This window comes from Meles meles, chromosome 10, assembly GCF_922984935.1.
Source record: "Meles meles chromosome 10, mMelMel3.1 paternal haplotype, whole genome shotgun sequence".
NCBI lineage: Eukaryota > Metazoa > Chordata > Mammalia > Carnivora > Mustelidae > Meles > Meles meles.
Window position 1 is genome coordinate 2,633,363 of NC_060075.1, and position 13,940 is coordinate 2,647,302.

Sequence of the window (13,940 nt, forward strand, 5' to 3'; positions counted from 1 at the left end):
CTGCCGTGCCAGCCCCCGTCTGGGTGGGGATCCGTGGCCAGTCTCCCGCAGCCGCGGCGGGCGAGGTTATATAGGAAGAGAAAGAGCCAGGCAGAGAGCGAGGGAGCCAGCAGCGAGCCGAGCCAGGAAGGGAGAGCGCAAGCCCCGCGCACAGGCACACGCGCTCGCACTCGCGCACCAGCCCCGCGCGGGGACGGCGTGGAAGGCACTGGGCGCCGCGGACAAGATGCTGCCGCTGGGGAGACGTCTGCTGGCGGTGCTCGTCTCCGCACTGCTGCTGTGCCCGGGGCTGGCGTGCGGACCCGGCAGGGGATTTGGGAAGAGGCGGCACCCCAAAAAGCTGACCCCTTTAGCCTACAAGCAGTTTATCCCCAACGTGGCCGAGAAGACCCTCGGGGCCAGTGGAAGATACGAAGGGAAGATCTCGAGAAACTCGGAGCGATTTAAGGAACTCACCCCCAATTACAACCCCGACATCATATTTAAGGATGAAGAAAACACAGGAGCGGACCGGCTGATGACTCAGGTAGAAACCCAGCGCCGGGCGTGGAATGTGCTGCTTTCACGGGGGGGCTGTGTGCGAGCAGCCGCTCAGACCCAGTCTGCGGGCTCCTCGGCGGGTAGCAAGGCGCCTTCGCCCTCTCCCTCCCCACCCACCTGCCTGCCGCCACCCCTGCCTCTTCCCCGAGGGGAACGGAGCTGAGGGGTCCAGCGGGAGAAGTTTGGGGGGGTGGGGGTCAGGATGGCAGGTGTGGTCCACCCGTGGCCCTGATTTGCACTGTCCTGCTGGGATGGCCTTCCCATCCTGCCCCAGCTCTGGCTGGTAACTTGGGGAGACCTCGGCTCTGGGGGCATCACGGCCCTCCCGAGCTGGGGCTGGGAATGGGAGGGGGGCAGAAATCCCCCTAATCTTAAAGTGGCTTCCAGGTCACTGTACAAATGCAGCCTTGGGCAGGAGACAGGGGAGCTCACGCCTTCCCTTCTCCCTGTGCTCTCCTTTCCCACCAGCACCCCCCCGCCGCCGCCCCCCACCAAAGACGCTCGGTGGGAAAAGCCGGGAGGCCGTGCTGACAAAAGGCAGGGGCTCCCCAGGCGCCGCCTGGTCCCTGAGTGCCTCGCACAGCTCCACTCCCGGCGCACCCGGGGCAGCGGTGCCCATCAGAGTGTGAACGTATTGATATTTCTTTAAGGATGCGCGTCCATTCTCCGGGGCCGCGGTCCTCGAGGGGAGGGACTTAGAACTTCCCGGGTTGCATCACTCCGGCCAACCTGCGGGCACGCACCGAGGAGCGCCTCGGTGTTGGCGGGAGGGGGCTAGGACCGAGCACCAAAGCCAAACTCGCGCCCCCTCCCTCCGCACCTCTGCCTGAGCCTTCCGGCTGCGCGTCTCCCCGCCAACCGTTGACTTTCCGAAACTCCAGGCACGTATAACTGAGCTAGAAATGGACTTCCTGGCGAATATAGGTCAACATCCTTTTTATTGCCCTATTAAAACATCCAAGTCCTCTCTGCCGGGCTCGGAGCGCACCGCAGCTGACGGAGCCGCGGCGGCGGGCGCAAGTACCGGGGAGGGTGGGCGGGGATGGCGGGGCGGGGAGCCCCTCCGGGCCGCGCGCCTCCAGCCGGGTTGGGGCGGCCAGGCCGGAGGGAGGAAGGAGACGCGCCGCCGGCCGGAGCGGACGGAAGGGGCCGAGGGAGCCGACCGCCGGGTCCTTACCGGCCTCCCCTCCCCGCGCTCGCATCTGCTCGCGACCACCTTAAATCCGGCCCGCGAGTGTGGACGCGCGCCTGTGCCCGCGAGCAGCGCGAGCGACCGTGAACTCGGCGCAGGCCGCGGGGCGCCAGGGGCGCGGCCGGCTGCGGGGACTTCTCCGACCTGGGTGCCCTCGCTGCCCGCGCGCGGGGGGCGGCCTTCCCGGAGTCCCTCGGAGCCGGGGGCTGCGGGAGGCGAGGCCGGGAAGGCGGCGGGGCGGGGGGCGGGGGGCGGCGGAGGTCCCGGAGCCCGCGGGGTCGCCGTGCGCGCGGGGCTGCTGCGCGGGGCCGACGCCGGCGAGGGGCCCCCGGGTCCCGCCGCAGGTCGCGGACGAGCGAGCGCGGAGCCGCGCACCCCGGCGGCCGCACCTCGGCGCCCCTTCCTCCGGGGCGACCGGTCCCCGCGGCCGGGGCTGCGGCCCTGGGCGCGGGCCAGGGCCGCGGGGACTCCGACGGTCGGGGTCGCCGAGGGCGCAGCGCGGAGCCTCGGGACTGGCGGCCCCGCCGAGCCCCCGGCCCCGGTCCCTCTTCCAGCCGCCCGCCGGGGACCCACGGCCGAGCGACCCCGCGCCGGCCACTCTGGCCTTCGTGCGCGCTGGCAGCATTTGAACTTCTGACCTTCTGTCAACTTCCCTCAGACGAACGAAACGAAAACAAATACTTTTTTTCCCTTAGGCAGTGGCCATTCCCATTCCCAGCACAAAAGGACGGGGGAGGGGCAGCCGACGTGGGGGTGGGGTGGGGAGAGCGGGGCCAGGATTGTAGCCCGCACCCCGCAGATGTCCCCTGGAGACGCGGGTGGCCGGGGGGGGGGGGGGGGGGGGAGCGTGCTGGCCGGCGCCCTGCGGGTCACCCTCTCCCGCCCTCGCTTCTTCCCGGGCTCTAAGGGTCGGGGCGGGGGCGGCGGACCGGGGGTGAAGGGCAGGGCCAGGGGCGAAGGGGTGAGGCGGGGAACGCCTCCCCGGCCACGGGAGCTCAGCGCTCCTCGGGGACCTGCTTCCCCGCTGGCCCCGCACTTCACACCAGCACCCGGCTCCTGCTCTGGGGGCGCGCGGCCCTCGTCCCGGGCTGGCCGTCCCTCCGCGCCTCTCCTGTCTAACGTGACTGCCGCCCAAGTCCCTCAACCATGGCAAGACCGTCCCCGGTGGAACTTTCAGAGCAGTTCTGGAACGCAGGAGCTCCTGGTTAATATTAACTCGGAGAGGGGGAAGCGCAGACAGACACGCTCGCCCCGCAGGCGCGGGTGCCAGGCGCGGGCGCGGCGGCCGGGGGGCTCCGGGGGCAGGAGGCGGCCGCTGGGGCAGGGCGCGAGGGCCGCGGGAGGGACAGCCGGGGACGCCACGCCGAGTAGATTTCTGTGTGCGTTCTGTGCGAGGGTTCGAGCAGGGCGCTCCTGTTTGGATAAGAGGGGTCCGCTGTCGCAGAGTGGGGGCAGGGGGTGGAGACAGGTGTGTGGGGAGTGGGGGGGGTCTCGTTTGAAGTTGGGACACCCCTCCCCCGCACTGGGAAAGCCTGGCGGCCGTCGGCGGTGACAGTCCTGCTCGGGCTTCTGGGCACGGGGTGGGGGCGGGGGGGGCTGCGGACACCGGGGAGGTGGCGAGGGCTTAGACGCGGGGACCACCTTGGCCTCCGCCGCCCAGAAGCCCGGCCCGGCGGCCCGGCTGCGCACGACCCAGTGAATCGCTAACCCGCCGGGGCTTCCCTTCGCCCGCGCCTCTCCCGCCGGCCGCGCGCACAGAGTCCTGCAGGCACCGGGCCGCGGCCGCGCCACGCTCGGGGGAGCCCGGCGAGGGCGCGCGGGAAGCGGGGCGCCGCTCGGGCCTGGCTCGGCCTGGGGCTCCTCGCCTGGGGCCCTGCTCCGCGTGCCCTGGGGGCGCAGCTCCGGGCGGTGGGGGCCGGAACGTGGCCTCCCCATCCCGCCCTCCCCTGGCCAGGCTGCCCCGCGGAGAGCCGTGGAGGCTTCCTCCGATCCGCAGAAGGGAGCGGGGCCGCCGCGGGGCCCGGGACGCGGGCGGTGTGCGTGCGCGTGTGGGCGGTGTGCGCCTGCGCGGCCGGCCTCCCGCCCGGCTCGGAACCGACCCTGGTTTACTGATTGATTTTCATGTAAAACGCGTTCAATCTTCAAGATGACCTCACTCAAACTCTGCCCTTCCGACTTTATTATTATTATTATTATTATTATTACAGAAAACTGCTGGCGGGCCCAGAAACCTTGCCAGCGCCGACCTGTTAGCAGGGCCGCCCCCACCCCATTTGTTGTATGTTTAACCCTACAACCGTGTGACCGGTTTTTATGGCCGTCCAACACGCGGCGCTTCCCTGTGGCGCAGCCTTCAAGGCCCCACAAAGCGCGCACAGAAGCACCAGCCGGAGCTCCCCGCCCGCTGGTCGGAAACCCCAACCTGCTAGTAGGGTCCTCCACCGAGCCTTCCCTACACCCTGCTGATGGTCCAAAGCCCTGGCGGGGATCACCCTACCCTCTGCGGAGGTCAACTTGAAGTTGTCCTGCGCGCCCTGGGCCTGGCTGTCCCGGAATAGCCCTTCCTGGTCCCGCCACCATTTCCCTCCTTTGAATCCCGCACCCCAGCGCCACTGTGCACTCCCCGGTAGCGAGTTGGTGCAAACACACCCGCGAACTTGCGGCGGCTGCTTTCTCTTGCATCCTTCTCCGAATGTGAGCCGAGAATGGCAGGGGAGGCTCCCCCAACCCTGAGTTCCACTTGGCCCTCGCCTGTGTCCTGCCCATTGAGTGTTTCTCCGCCAGCACAGCCCCCGCAGCGTCCTCCTGGGTGGGGTGGGGGACACTCCCCAAGGGTTCTGAGGCCTCGGGCCTCTCTGGCTCCCCATCCCCCACCCCTCACACCCCGCCCCCTCCCGCGCCCTCCCTCCGCCTCTTAAGTTTGCTCTTCAAACTTGCAGGACGCCATTCTGCTCTGGGGCCAAGAAAACAAGAGGGGGGGAAGGGAACAGGTTAAGGAAAACAAGAGACACAATCAGACCACAGAAAAGCCGGAGAAAAGAGGGCTATGGAGAAAAGGAATGTGGCCGTCCAGATAAAGAATGTCTGTCGTCAGGCCTGGCCCACACTGGAAATCATAACTCACCTGCTTGCCTTTCACTTGGGCCCCCTCCTGCCCCCTCCCTGTGGCTATCAGCTTCCCACCTCCCTCCCGCCCTTAGGCTGGATCCGGGGCTCAGATAGGCACCCGGGAAGAGGGAGGGTCCAGAGATAACCCAAGGCTTTTCGCTCTGTAAGAAGCCACCGCCGGGTTCCTTATTTCTCCTAAGTTGCACCCTGGGCCTCTCTCCGGCCTCCGGGTGAGGGAGTTAGGCAGGGCGCAAGGGTGGAGTCTTGCACAGGTGTGAGAAATGGGGCCACAGAGAGGGGTGTGAGGGGAGCGGAGGGTATCTCCGGGGAGGAGTGAGCCACTGGGGGGCCGTGCCTGGCAGGCCGTGCAGTTACCGTCAGAGACACACGCAGTTTACTTGTCTCAAAAAAAATGTCATCTCCTCCGGCGAGCTAGGATCTCTGCTGGCTCAGATCTTGGAGACAGGCCCTCGGTCCATCCGCCAGAGGACGGGCTCCGCCAGCAGACGTAACCCCAGCCTCGCCCCTTAGTGCCCCTCCGCCCAGTGAGCTGGGCGCCTTCCGGGCCTTGTCCCCTGCTTGTCCACAGAGCCCTTATCCTCAGGGACTGGGCCAGGCAGACGACGCGGGTACCGGGGTGGGCGGCAGACCTGGGACTCACGTCTGCTGGGGCCCCCTTGTCTCCACAGCGGTGTAAGGACAAGTTGAATGCCTTGGCCATCTCGGTGATGAACCAGTGGCCCGGCGTGAAGCTGCGGGTGACCGAGGGCTGGGACGAAGACGGCCACCACTCAGAGGAGTCGCTGCACTACGAGGGCCGGGCCGTGGACATCACCACGTCGGACCGGGACCGCAGCAAGTACGGCATGCTGGCGCGCCTGGCCGTGGAGGCCGGCTTCGACTGGGTGTACTATGAGTCCAAAGCCCACATCCATTGCTCCGTGAAAGCAGGTGAGGCGGCGGGGCCGGCCTTCCCCATGCCCCCGCCCGGTGCCTGCAAAGCCTCCCCACCCACCCACCCCCTACAGCTCCAGAGCTGCCACGAGTCGTGGCCGTGGTGCTCCACAGTGGGATCCAGGGCAAAGAGACAAATGCTTGTGGGCTGGGGGGAAGCAGGAGGGGCAGGGAGGGCTGGAACGGGGATAACTCGGTGTCTGGTGTGGGGTCCCAGCCTATACAAGTGGGGGGACTGCCCCTACCTTTGAGCTGCAGAGGCCTGAGGGGCTCCAAGCCCAGATGTGGAGGGCATGTGGCTTCCTGAGCCTCCCCCACCCCGTATCCGGAGGCGACCCCCCCCCCACCCCCCACCCCCCCCCCCCTCCACCCCCGGCAGGTGGTGGAGACAGGGAAGATGGGGGAAGGGATCTTCCTGGGGCACTGGCGGCCAGGTCTGGCCTAGATGGTTCCTCTCCTTTAAGGCTTAAGAATCAGCCAGGAGGGTGTGCCCAGGGTGTCAGCCCCCGGCCCTCTTTCCTCCCTGCTGAGGGTCTGTGGACACTAACCTGACACTGACTGGCCGGCTAAGCCTCTGGGGAGAGGCCCGGTGGGAGGTACTAAACGCGGCGGCCACCGCTGCGGGCATCTGGAGGCCGACGGCCAGGAGCATCCGTCCCGAGTAGGAGCCCGCTGGGTTGCCCTGAGCTGCAGGCAGGGTCAGGAGTGCGACGGGAGTGCGCCGCAGCAGGCAGCCGGCCCTGTGCTGGTGACTTGCCTGGGCCTACACCGCCACACGCTGTCGCTGGCGAGGAACAGCCGAGCAGGGAAGGCTCCACACCCCCCACAGACCTCCCAGTTCCCAGGCACTTTCTGCGGATCTTGGCGTCTTCCCGCAGGAGCTGGGCAGCTCCCTGAATTTCGGAGGCACCGTGCCTTTCCCGCAGCCCCCCTGCCTACTTGTCTCCTAAACTGTGTCTTAGCAGCATGTGTGAGTAGAAAAACACTTTCAAGGTGTCAAGACACACTTGGTAGGGAAGGAAAATAGTGGTTTCTTATCACAACAGAAAGAAAAGGTGTGGAAGGGGCGGTGGGGGGCCGGCTGGGCTTCAAGCCAGAGAAAGGGGGAACGGGCAAGCGGTGCCCCCACTTCGCGGGGCTCCGCGCCCCGATGCGCCCTTCTCCGGACCTCGCCATTGCGCTCCCTGGGCGCGCGGCCCCGTCCTGGGCCGACCTGCCCGCGGGGTCCCCCTGGCGGGGGTCCCTCGAGGTGTCCTCGCAAGTGAGCAGCGGTGATCCCGCGCGGGGACTGGGACTCCGGGCCGGAGAGGGCAGCCCGGGGGGGGGGGGGGGGGGGGGGGGGGTGCGCAGAGCCGCTCATCGGCATTCGGCGCACGCGGGCGGGGCGCGGGCCGTTGCGTGTCAAGCAGGGTCGTGCGACTGGACGACTCGGGCTCCCCCGCGCCCCGGGTCGCATTCCGGGGGGCGCCGGCGGGCCTCCAACGGCCAGGCCCGCACTTCATGCCGCAGAAACCGATGAGAAGATTAAAAACCCTCTGTAATTCCGGCAGAAGATTCTCTCTGGCATCTCTGTTTGCGGAAAGCATGATCCCGGAGATTGGAATGCGGACCCCCCGCCCCTGCTCCGCGGCCCCCGCTCCCCGCCCCGCTCCCGCCATTGTCCTCGGGGCGGGGAGCCTCAGAGCGCGACCGAGGGCCCGGGAAAGCGGGGAGTCCGGGGGCCTTGAGAACCGGCGGCCGCCGCGCTCGGAGCAGGCCGCGCCATTTAAAATTCAAAGAGGCGCCCCGAGCGCCGGGAGAGGCCTGGCTGTGCAAACAGAGCCTGGGCCCGGCCTGGAGAGCCCGCGCGGACCGCGGGGGGCGGGGAGGGGGCGCACCTGAGCAAATAGGGAGGGGGCGGCGGGCGAGGGCAGGGGGAGGTGGAAGTAGCCCGTCTGCCCAGAGGGTCTCCCGTCCACCGCCGAGAGCGCGACAATGCTGGGCCCTTCGTGGGATTTTAATTAGAAGATCCGCAAGCGCCGGGTTTCGCACCTCGGCCGGCTCCCGGGAATGTTTGTCCAGTTGCTACAACGACCACAGCTGCTTTTCGCCCCCCGCCCCCGCCCCCCAGGCCCCTGCAACCCGCCGCACCAAGGCCCCCCGCGGGGCTGGGCGCTGGGAGGCGGGGGAGGGGGGGGCGACGGGTCTCCGCGGCTCAGCCGGCGTGCGGGGCGCGCGGGGGGGGGGGGAGGTGCCCCCCCCCCGCGCCCGAGGAGCTCGAGGAGGCTTCCGGAGGAATCCAAGTGCAGAGCAAACACCCTGCGAACGCGGGGCGCGGTCGGTCGGGTGTGAGCCGAGCCGGGGCTGGCGCGCGAGGGAGGCGGAAGGGAAGGAGTGTAACCGGCCTCCCGCCGGAGACGCCAGCCGACCCTTGTCGCGGCCGGTCCGCCCCTAAGAGCGTCGTGGAGGAATGCGTCTGCGTCTGTTTTGTCACCCAGACGGTGGGGCTGCGGCAGCGAGGCCGGCCGCACCGCGGGGGCTCCCCCTCCCCGGGGCTCCCCAGAGCCGCGCGCGCCCCTGCCCCGCTCGTGCCTCCGCGTGGGCGCTCACCACCCTGTCCCCTCTTCTCTCCCCCTCCAACCCCCGCAGAGAATTCGGTGGCCGCCAAGTCCGGCGGCTGCTTCCCGGGCTCGGCCACGGTGCACCTGGAGCAGGGCGGCACCAAGCTGGTGAGGGAGCTGCGCCCCGGGGACCGCGTGCTGGCGGCCGACGACCAGGGCCGGCTGCTCTACAGCGACTTCCTCACCTTCCTGGACCGCGACGACGGCGCCAAGAAGGTCTTCTACGTGATCGAGACGCGGGAGCCGCGCGAGCGCCTGCTGCTCACCGCCGCGCACCTGCTGTTCGTCGCGCCGCACAACCACTCGGCGGCCGCGGAGCCGGAGGCGCGGGCGGGCGCGGGGCCGCCGCCGGGGGCCGCGCCGGGGCGCCGGGCGCTCTTCGCCAGCCGCGTGCGCCCGGGCCAGCTCGTGTACGTGGTGGCCGAGGGCGGCGGGGGTCGCCGGCTCCTGCCGGCCGCGGTGCACAGCGTGACGCTGCGCGAGGAGGCCACGGGCGCGTACGCGCCGCTCACGGCGCAGGGCACCATCCTCATCAACCGGGTGCTGGCGTCGTGCTACGCGGTCATCGAGGAGCACGGCTGGGCGCACCGGGCCTTCGCGCCCTTCCGCCTGGCGCACGCGCTCCTGGCCGTGCTGGCGCCCGCGCGCACGGACCGCGGCGGGGACGGCGACGGCGGGGACGGCGACGGCGGGGGCGGCGGCCACCTGCCCCTCCCCGCGCCGGGTGCGGCCGACGCGCCGGGCGCCGCGGGCGTCCACTGGTACTCGCAGCTTCTCTACCAAATAGGCACCTGGCTGCTGGACAGCGGGGCCCTGCACCCGCTGGGCATGGCGGTCCCGTCCAGCTGAAGGCCGGCGAGCCGGGGAGGGCGCGGGCGCGGGCGCGGGAGGGGGCGGGGGGCGGGGGCGACAGCGAGGAACGGCAAAGGACACACGGAAAAGCGCACGGAATGAGACTTTAATTATAATAATAATTAATAATAATAATAAAGTAGGACAGTCCAAAGTAGACTATAAGGAAACAGAGACCCCGGGAAGTTTTGTCGTCGTGCTTAGTTTATATATATTTTTTTGAATTTTTTGGTTGTTTTATTTTGGTTATTTTTTTTTTCACCTCTCCTGGCTATTTATTTGTTTGGTATGAATAGATGTTTTAAATAATATGAACCGGACCTTCAAGAGCCTTAAATAGTTTGTTTCTCGGATAATTTATTATTATCATGTGAACTGTACTCACGGGGAAAGATTATTTTGTGAGGCCAAGCGACCCGCTCAGAGTCTATTTTTCTACACGTCCCTCGCCTGACTTTCAGAAAGCAAAACTCCGCACTCCGCACTCCTTCCCACGCCTGCTTTTCGGCAAGAGTTAACTGAAACATGCTTCATGGGGGTCCACAAATTATATTTTTATACACAGAATTGTAAATTAGATTTTTTGAGAGATCAATACTTAACTGAATGACATTTCATTTTTGAAATAGTGTAAAATATGAAAATATATTATTTTAATTTAACTAGTTTCCAGTGTAACAGCCACGTCCTGTACGTCGTCAAGGGTTAATATTTGCTCCATCATTTCCATTTTGGCCATGTTCTTGGAAGTCAAGACTGTTGCACACACACACACACACACACCGTTTTTCTTTTTTCCTTTTCTTTTTTCTTTCTTTTTTCTTTTTTTGGACAAACTGGAAGAACTCTGTTATTTTTAACGTCAAAGAATTTATTAGAAAATAATATTTTTTAAAAGCGCACATAGTGATAAGCCCACAAGAATGGAGCCTGTAGTTTGTACAGAGAAAAACAAAGGATGTTTTTGCATTAATAAATTGAGAAATTACTGCTGTAAATTTACTAAAATGTATTTTTGAATATTTTGTAATAGTTTTATAGAAATAAAATGTGCCACGCACAGACTGGTTAGTATACAATCACTAAGAACTCCTGTTGCAGCCCCGTTTTCTTTCTGTTCTGGCTTCTTTGTCTGGGAGACCTGGTGCCGACAGGAGTGCCCAGCGTGACCTTTAGATGGTTGCTTACACTGTGAATTCAGAACAGCTTAAGTAGCAAACCAAAGTAGGAAACCAGACCCGCTTGTTTCTGTCCACCGCTGGAGAGACTCAGCTCGGTTCCTGTGTGTCGTGGGAGCGTGTCTGGGCACTCCAGAGGCTGGGGTTCTGTGTGCGGGCACCGCTCCACGCTCACCCCCCAGCCCCGAGCTAGCGCAGCCCAGAACTGTCTCCCCGCGCTCCGTGTACTTGTCGGCAGGCCTCGTGCCCTCCCCTGGGTGGCCCCCACTTGGAGAGTCTGGTCCTCTGGCCTCGAAGGGAGGAGGCCCCTAGCTGCTTTGTGAAGTCGGGGCGTACCATTTCCAGATGGGTCCCCAAGGAGAGGGCCAAGTGTTGACCTTCTCTGCGCCCCCCGGGGACCCTCGTGGCGACCCAATGAGAAGCGCACATCCTCCACCTGCTCCCGGGGGGCCCGCACCCCACCCCCACAGTCGCGGCTGCTCGTCTCTGGGCTGCTGGGGGCCTCGGGCCACGTTGGTGTTGTCGAGTCCAAGCTGTCTGTCTGGAGTGGCTGTTCGGTGTAGACTTTCCTCCCTAGGGCACGGTGCCATTTTGGTGGGCACCCTGTGGCTGGTGCCCTAGGTCAGCCGCGTCTGGAGGGAGAAGTCCCCATGCTCGGCATGTGTCAGGGACTCGGCTCGGCCCTTGGCTGACACTCTGGCCCATCAGAGGCTCCTGTCCCGACGATGTGTGCTTTGGGCCCAGGTCAGCGCTGGGAGGGAGGCTGCGTGCAAACGGGGCCTCCGAGCACCTGCAGCCTGTCTGGAGACTGGTTTGGGTCCTGGGAGCAGAACAGAGCCCTACGGCTTCAGGCAGGGGCTGGAGATGGTGCGCATAGGCCGGGCCTGGGGTGGCATCCTCGGCCAGAAGCACCGGCCCCCGAGGGGCTGCTGCGTGGCTGGCCCAGCGTGCAGAGCCTCTTCCAGGAGGCCGTGGGCCTGGAAGGACGGCGCTGGGGCCAGGCGGCCCGGCCCACACCCCGGAGCCTGCCCTCTGCCGGCGTCCACAGGGCCAGGCCCTCCAGCCAGGAGTGGTCCTCGGTTTGTCTGGGTCAAAGACTTTCCTCTGGTCTTCTAGATGGTTGGCAGGTGCGAGGTTCGCGGTCCCTGGTGGAATTTGGCGCTTTCGGCTCTGTTGACCATCCAGTTCTGAGTCTAGCCCTGGCATCCCCAACAGCTCCGGCTTCGTGGATTGCCGGACTCGTTAGCGGTCAGCCTGCTCGGCCCAAGGGAGAATTGGTGCGCGGGCCAGGCCCCAAGGGACCCATCTGTTGGGGACCACTGGTGCGGGGGCACCCGGGCCTGGCCCCCCGCCCCAGTCAGGAGTGGTGGCGGCCCCGTCACTGCTGCACGCCCCCCCGCTCCGCGTCCTCAGCCGCTCACGCACCGTCACATTCAGAATCCTCCCTCTCGTGGCCGAGAAAAGGGAGCCACGCCGTAGGGAAACCCGATACGACACCAGAGGGTGCGGTCCGCTCCAGGGGACGCGGCGTCCACTGCGCCCTTGGGTGCGTGGGGCGGAGAGTCTGTGCAAAGTGTCCCCATGGTGTCGCCGCACCTCCCTCGCGACTACATGCATATCTCTTCCTGTCAAAAGCGTGTATCACAATGTACTTGAAACTGTTCTCTTTGTGCTCTATTGTTTGAATAATTAAAGCAGTTACAGAGACCTCCGGCCCTGTCTGTTCTGTGGCACGAATCCTGCCCCCCTCGGTCCTCACGTTGTGCTGAAAGGTGAAAGGCGAAGCCTCCGGGGGCCCCAGCCGCGCAGGCCTCGGTGGCGGGGTATGACCGGGCTGGGGAGGGCTCCCCCGTGCGTGGGTGCACGGGGCTGGGACATTCGGGGGACAAGGTGGCGCTGTCCGGTCCTGGTGGAGGCCCTCGGCTGCCGGCATCACACCCGCACGGCAAACTTGGGCCAGACCTGCAGAGAATGCCAGCCGCTTGCAAGATGTGGCAAGAAAGTGGCAACAGAGCGGCGGTGACAGCGCTGAGCCGGCGGCAGGGCTGGTGCGGGCCAAGCCCTCTGACCGCGTTCTGGGCTCTCCGGTGACGTGTCCTTCCGAAAGGACGCGCGGCACTGGGAGGGGTTGGGAGGCCCTGGGAGGTGGGCTTCCAGGCGGCTTCTCCTGCGCAAGTCACTGGACACGTGGTGAGCCCTGGTTTGGGGCACGCGCTCTGCTGGGCGTACGTTTTCCGACAGGGGTTGGCAAATGACAGCCGTGAGCTATGGGTTTTTACATATTATTTTTAAGGGCCGAAAAAAAACCCTAAAGAATAAGATTTCATGACAAGTTAAAATTATAGGAAGTTCAGACTTCGGTTTCCATCCATAAAGTTATCTCGAACACCCTGTCCCCCACCGTCCCGGTAATTCCTTCGCACTCTGTCTGGCAGAGTCTTGTCTGTCTGGCGGAGCCTTGGGGCACAGAAGATGCCTCGGGAGCCACGTGGCCCACAGAGCCTGAGGTCTCTCTCCGCTGGACCCTCGCGGAGACAGTTTGCCACCTGTGGTCTAGGATGGGAAGGCTTTGGCTGTGCCGCTGAGCAGGAGGCTGCCCGGGAACAGAGCGGTGTGCGCACACCAGCAAAGCGGCTCCCTGCCCGCTTCTGTCCTCACTCAGAGCCACGGACAGGGTGGCAGATTCAGGGAGAGCCACCAGCAGCCGCGGGGACCTGCGGCATGAGAGGCACCGCGGAGCGCAGAGCGGGGGTGCGCCAGCCCAAAACGACCTGTCACGCAGGGCGGGGCGGGGAGCAAGAGCAGAGGAAGACGGTTCCGTGAGCAGAGCCCCCAGGGGAGAAATCAGTACGTCTGGATTTGAGATCATCTTTCCCTCTTGGGGCTGAGTTTGATTTTCTCCACTTAAGAAGAAAACCCTTAGGAAATAAAATTCGCATTTTACCCTCTACGCAGGCTCTGGGGCCTGCTCCGCGACACATGGACACAGAATATCACCTCTTTAGTGCGTGTCTGTGGTTCTTGCCATGGGGGCTGCTGTGTCCCCAGAAGGGGGGAGCTGGCCTGAGTAAGGGGCTGGAAAACCTGAAGACTGGAGATAAATTAGAATAGATATTATGCCCAGAATCCAAGGAAACCATTGCCCCGAACAAGAGATCTCCGTTTCCGGACGCCACCCCCCCCCCCCCCGGGGTCAGGGCCGAAGTGTTTGCTTCCAGGGGAAACTGACGCCCTCCCCACCGGGGCCGCCCCTCGCCCCACGGGGAATTCCTTCCTCCACACCCAGGAGAGGGCAGGGATTCGCTTTGAGAACCTGCCTCTGCCAGGCAGAAAGACAAGCCGCTCCCGGGTCTCTGCGTCTGCCTCCCTGCCGCCGGCCGTGACCTCTGCATCCTTGCAAACCCCTCGGCCAGACTGTGCCCGAGCTGCTCGCTCAGCGCCGGGCCACCCAACGGGAGGCCACGCACAGGCCCCGCTGAGCAGGAGCCTGTCCGACAGACAGGCGGGAGGCGGTGG

The 13,940-nt window shown here is 65.2% G+C and overlaps 1 protein-coding gene across 1 annotated transcript; it reads left to right on the top strand.

Annotated features, from left to right (window-relative positions):
* The first annotated feature begins 226 nt into the window (after positions 1-226).
* Positions 227-12,044, top strand: SHH (sonic hedgehog signaling molecule). The gene is made up of 3 exons (XM_046019990.1): positions 227-526; positions 5,530-5,791; positions 8,423-12,044. Exons 1-3 carry the CDS (start codon positions 227-229, stop codon positions 9,241-9,243), a joined length of 1,383 nt encoding a protein of 460 aa, XP_045875946.1. The 3' UTR covers positions 9,244-12,044.
* The last annotated feature ends 1,896 nt before the right edge of the window (positions 12,045-13,940 follow it).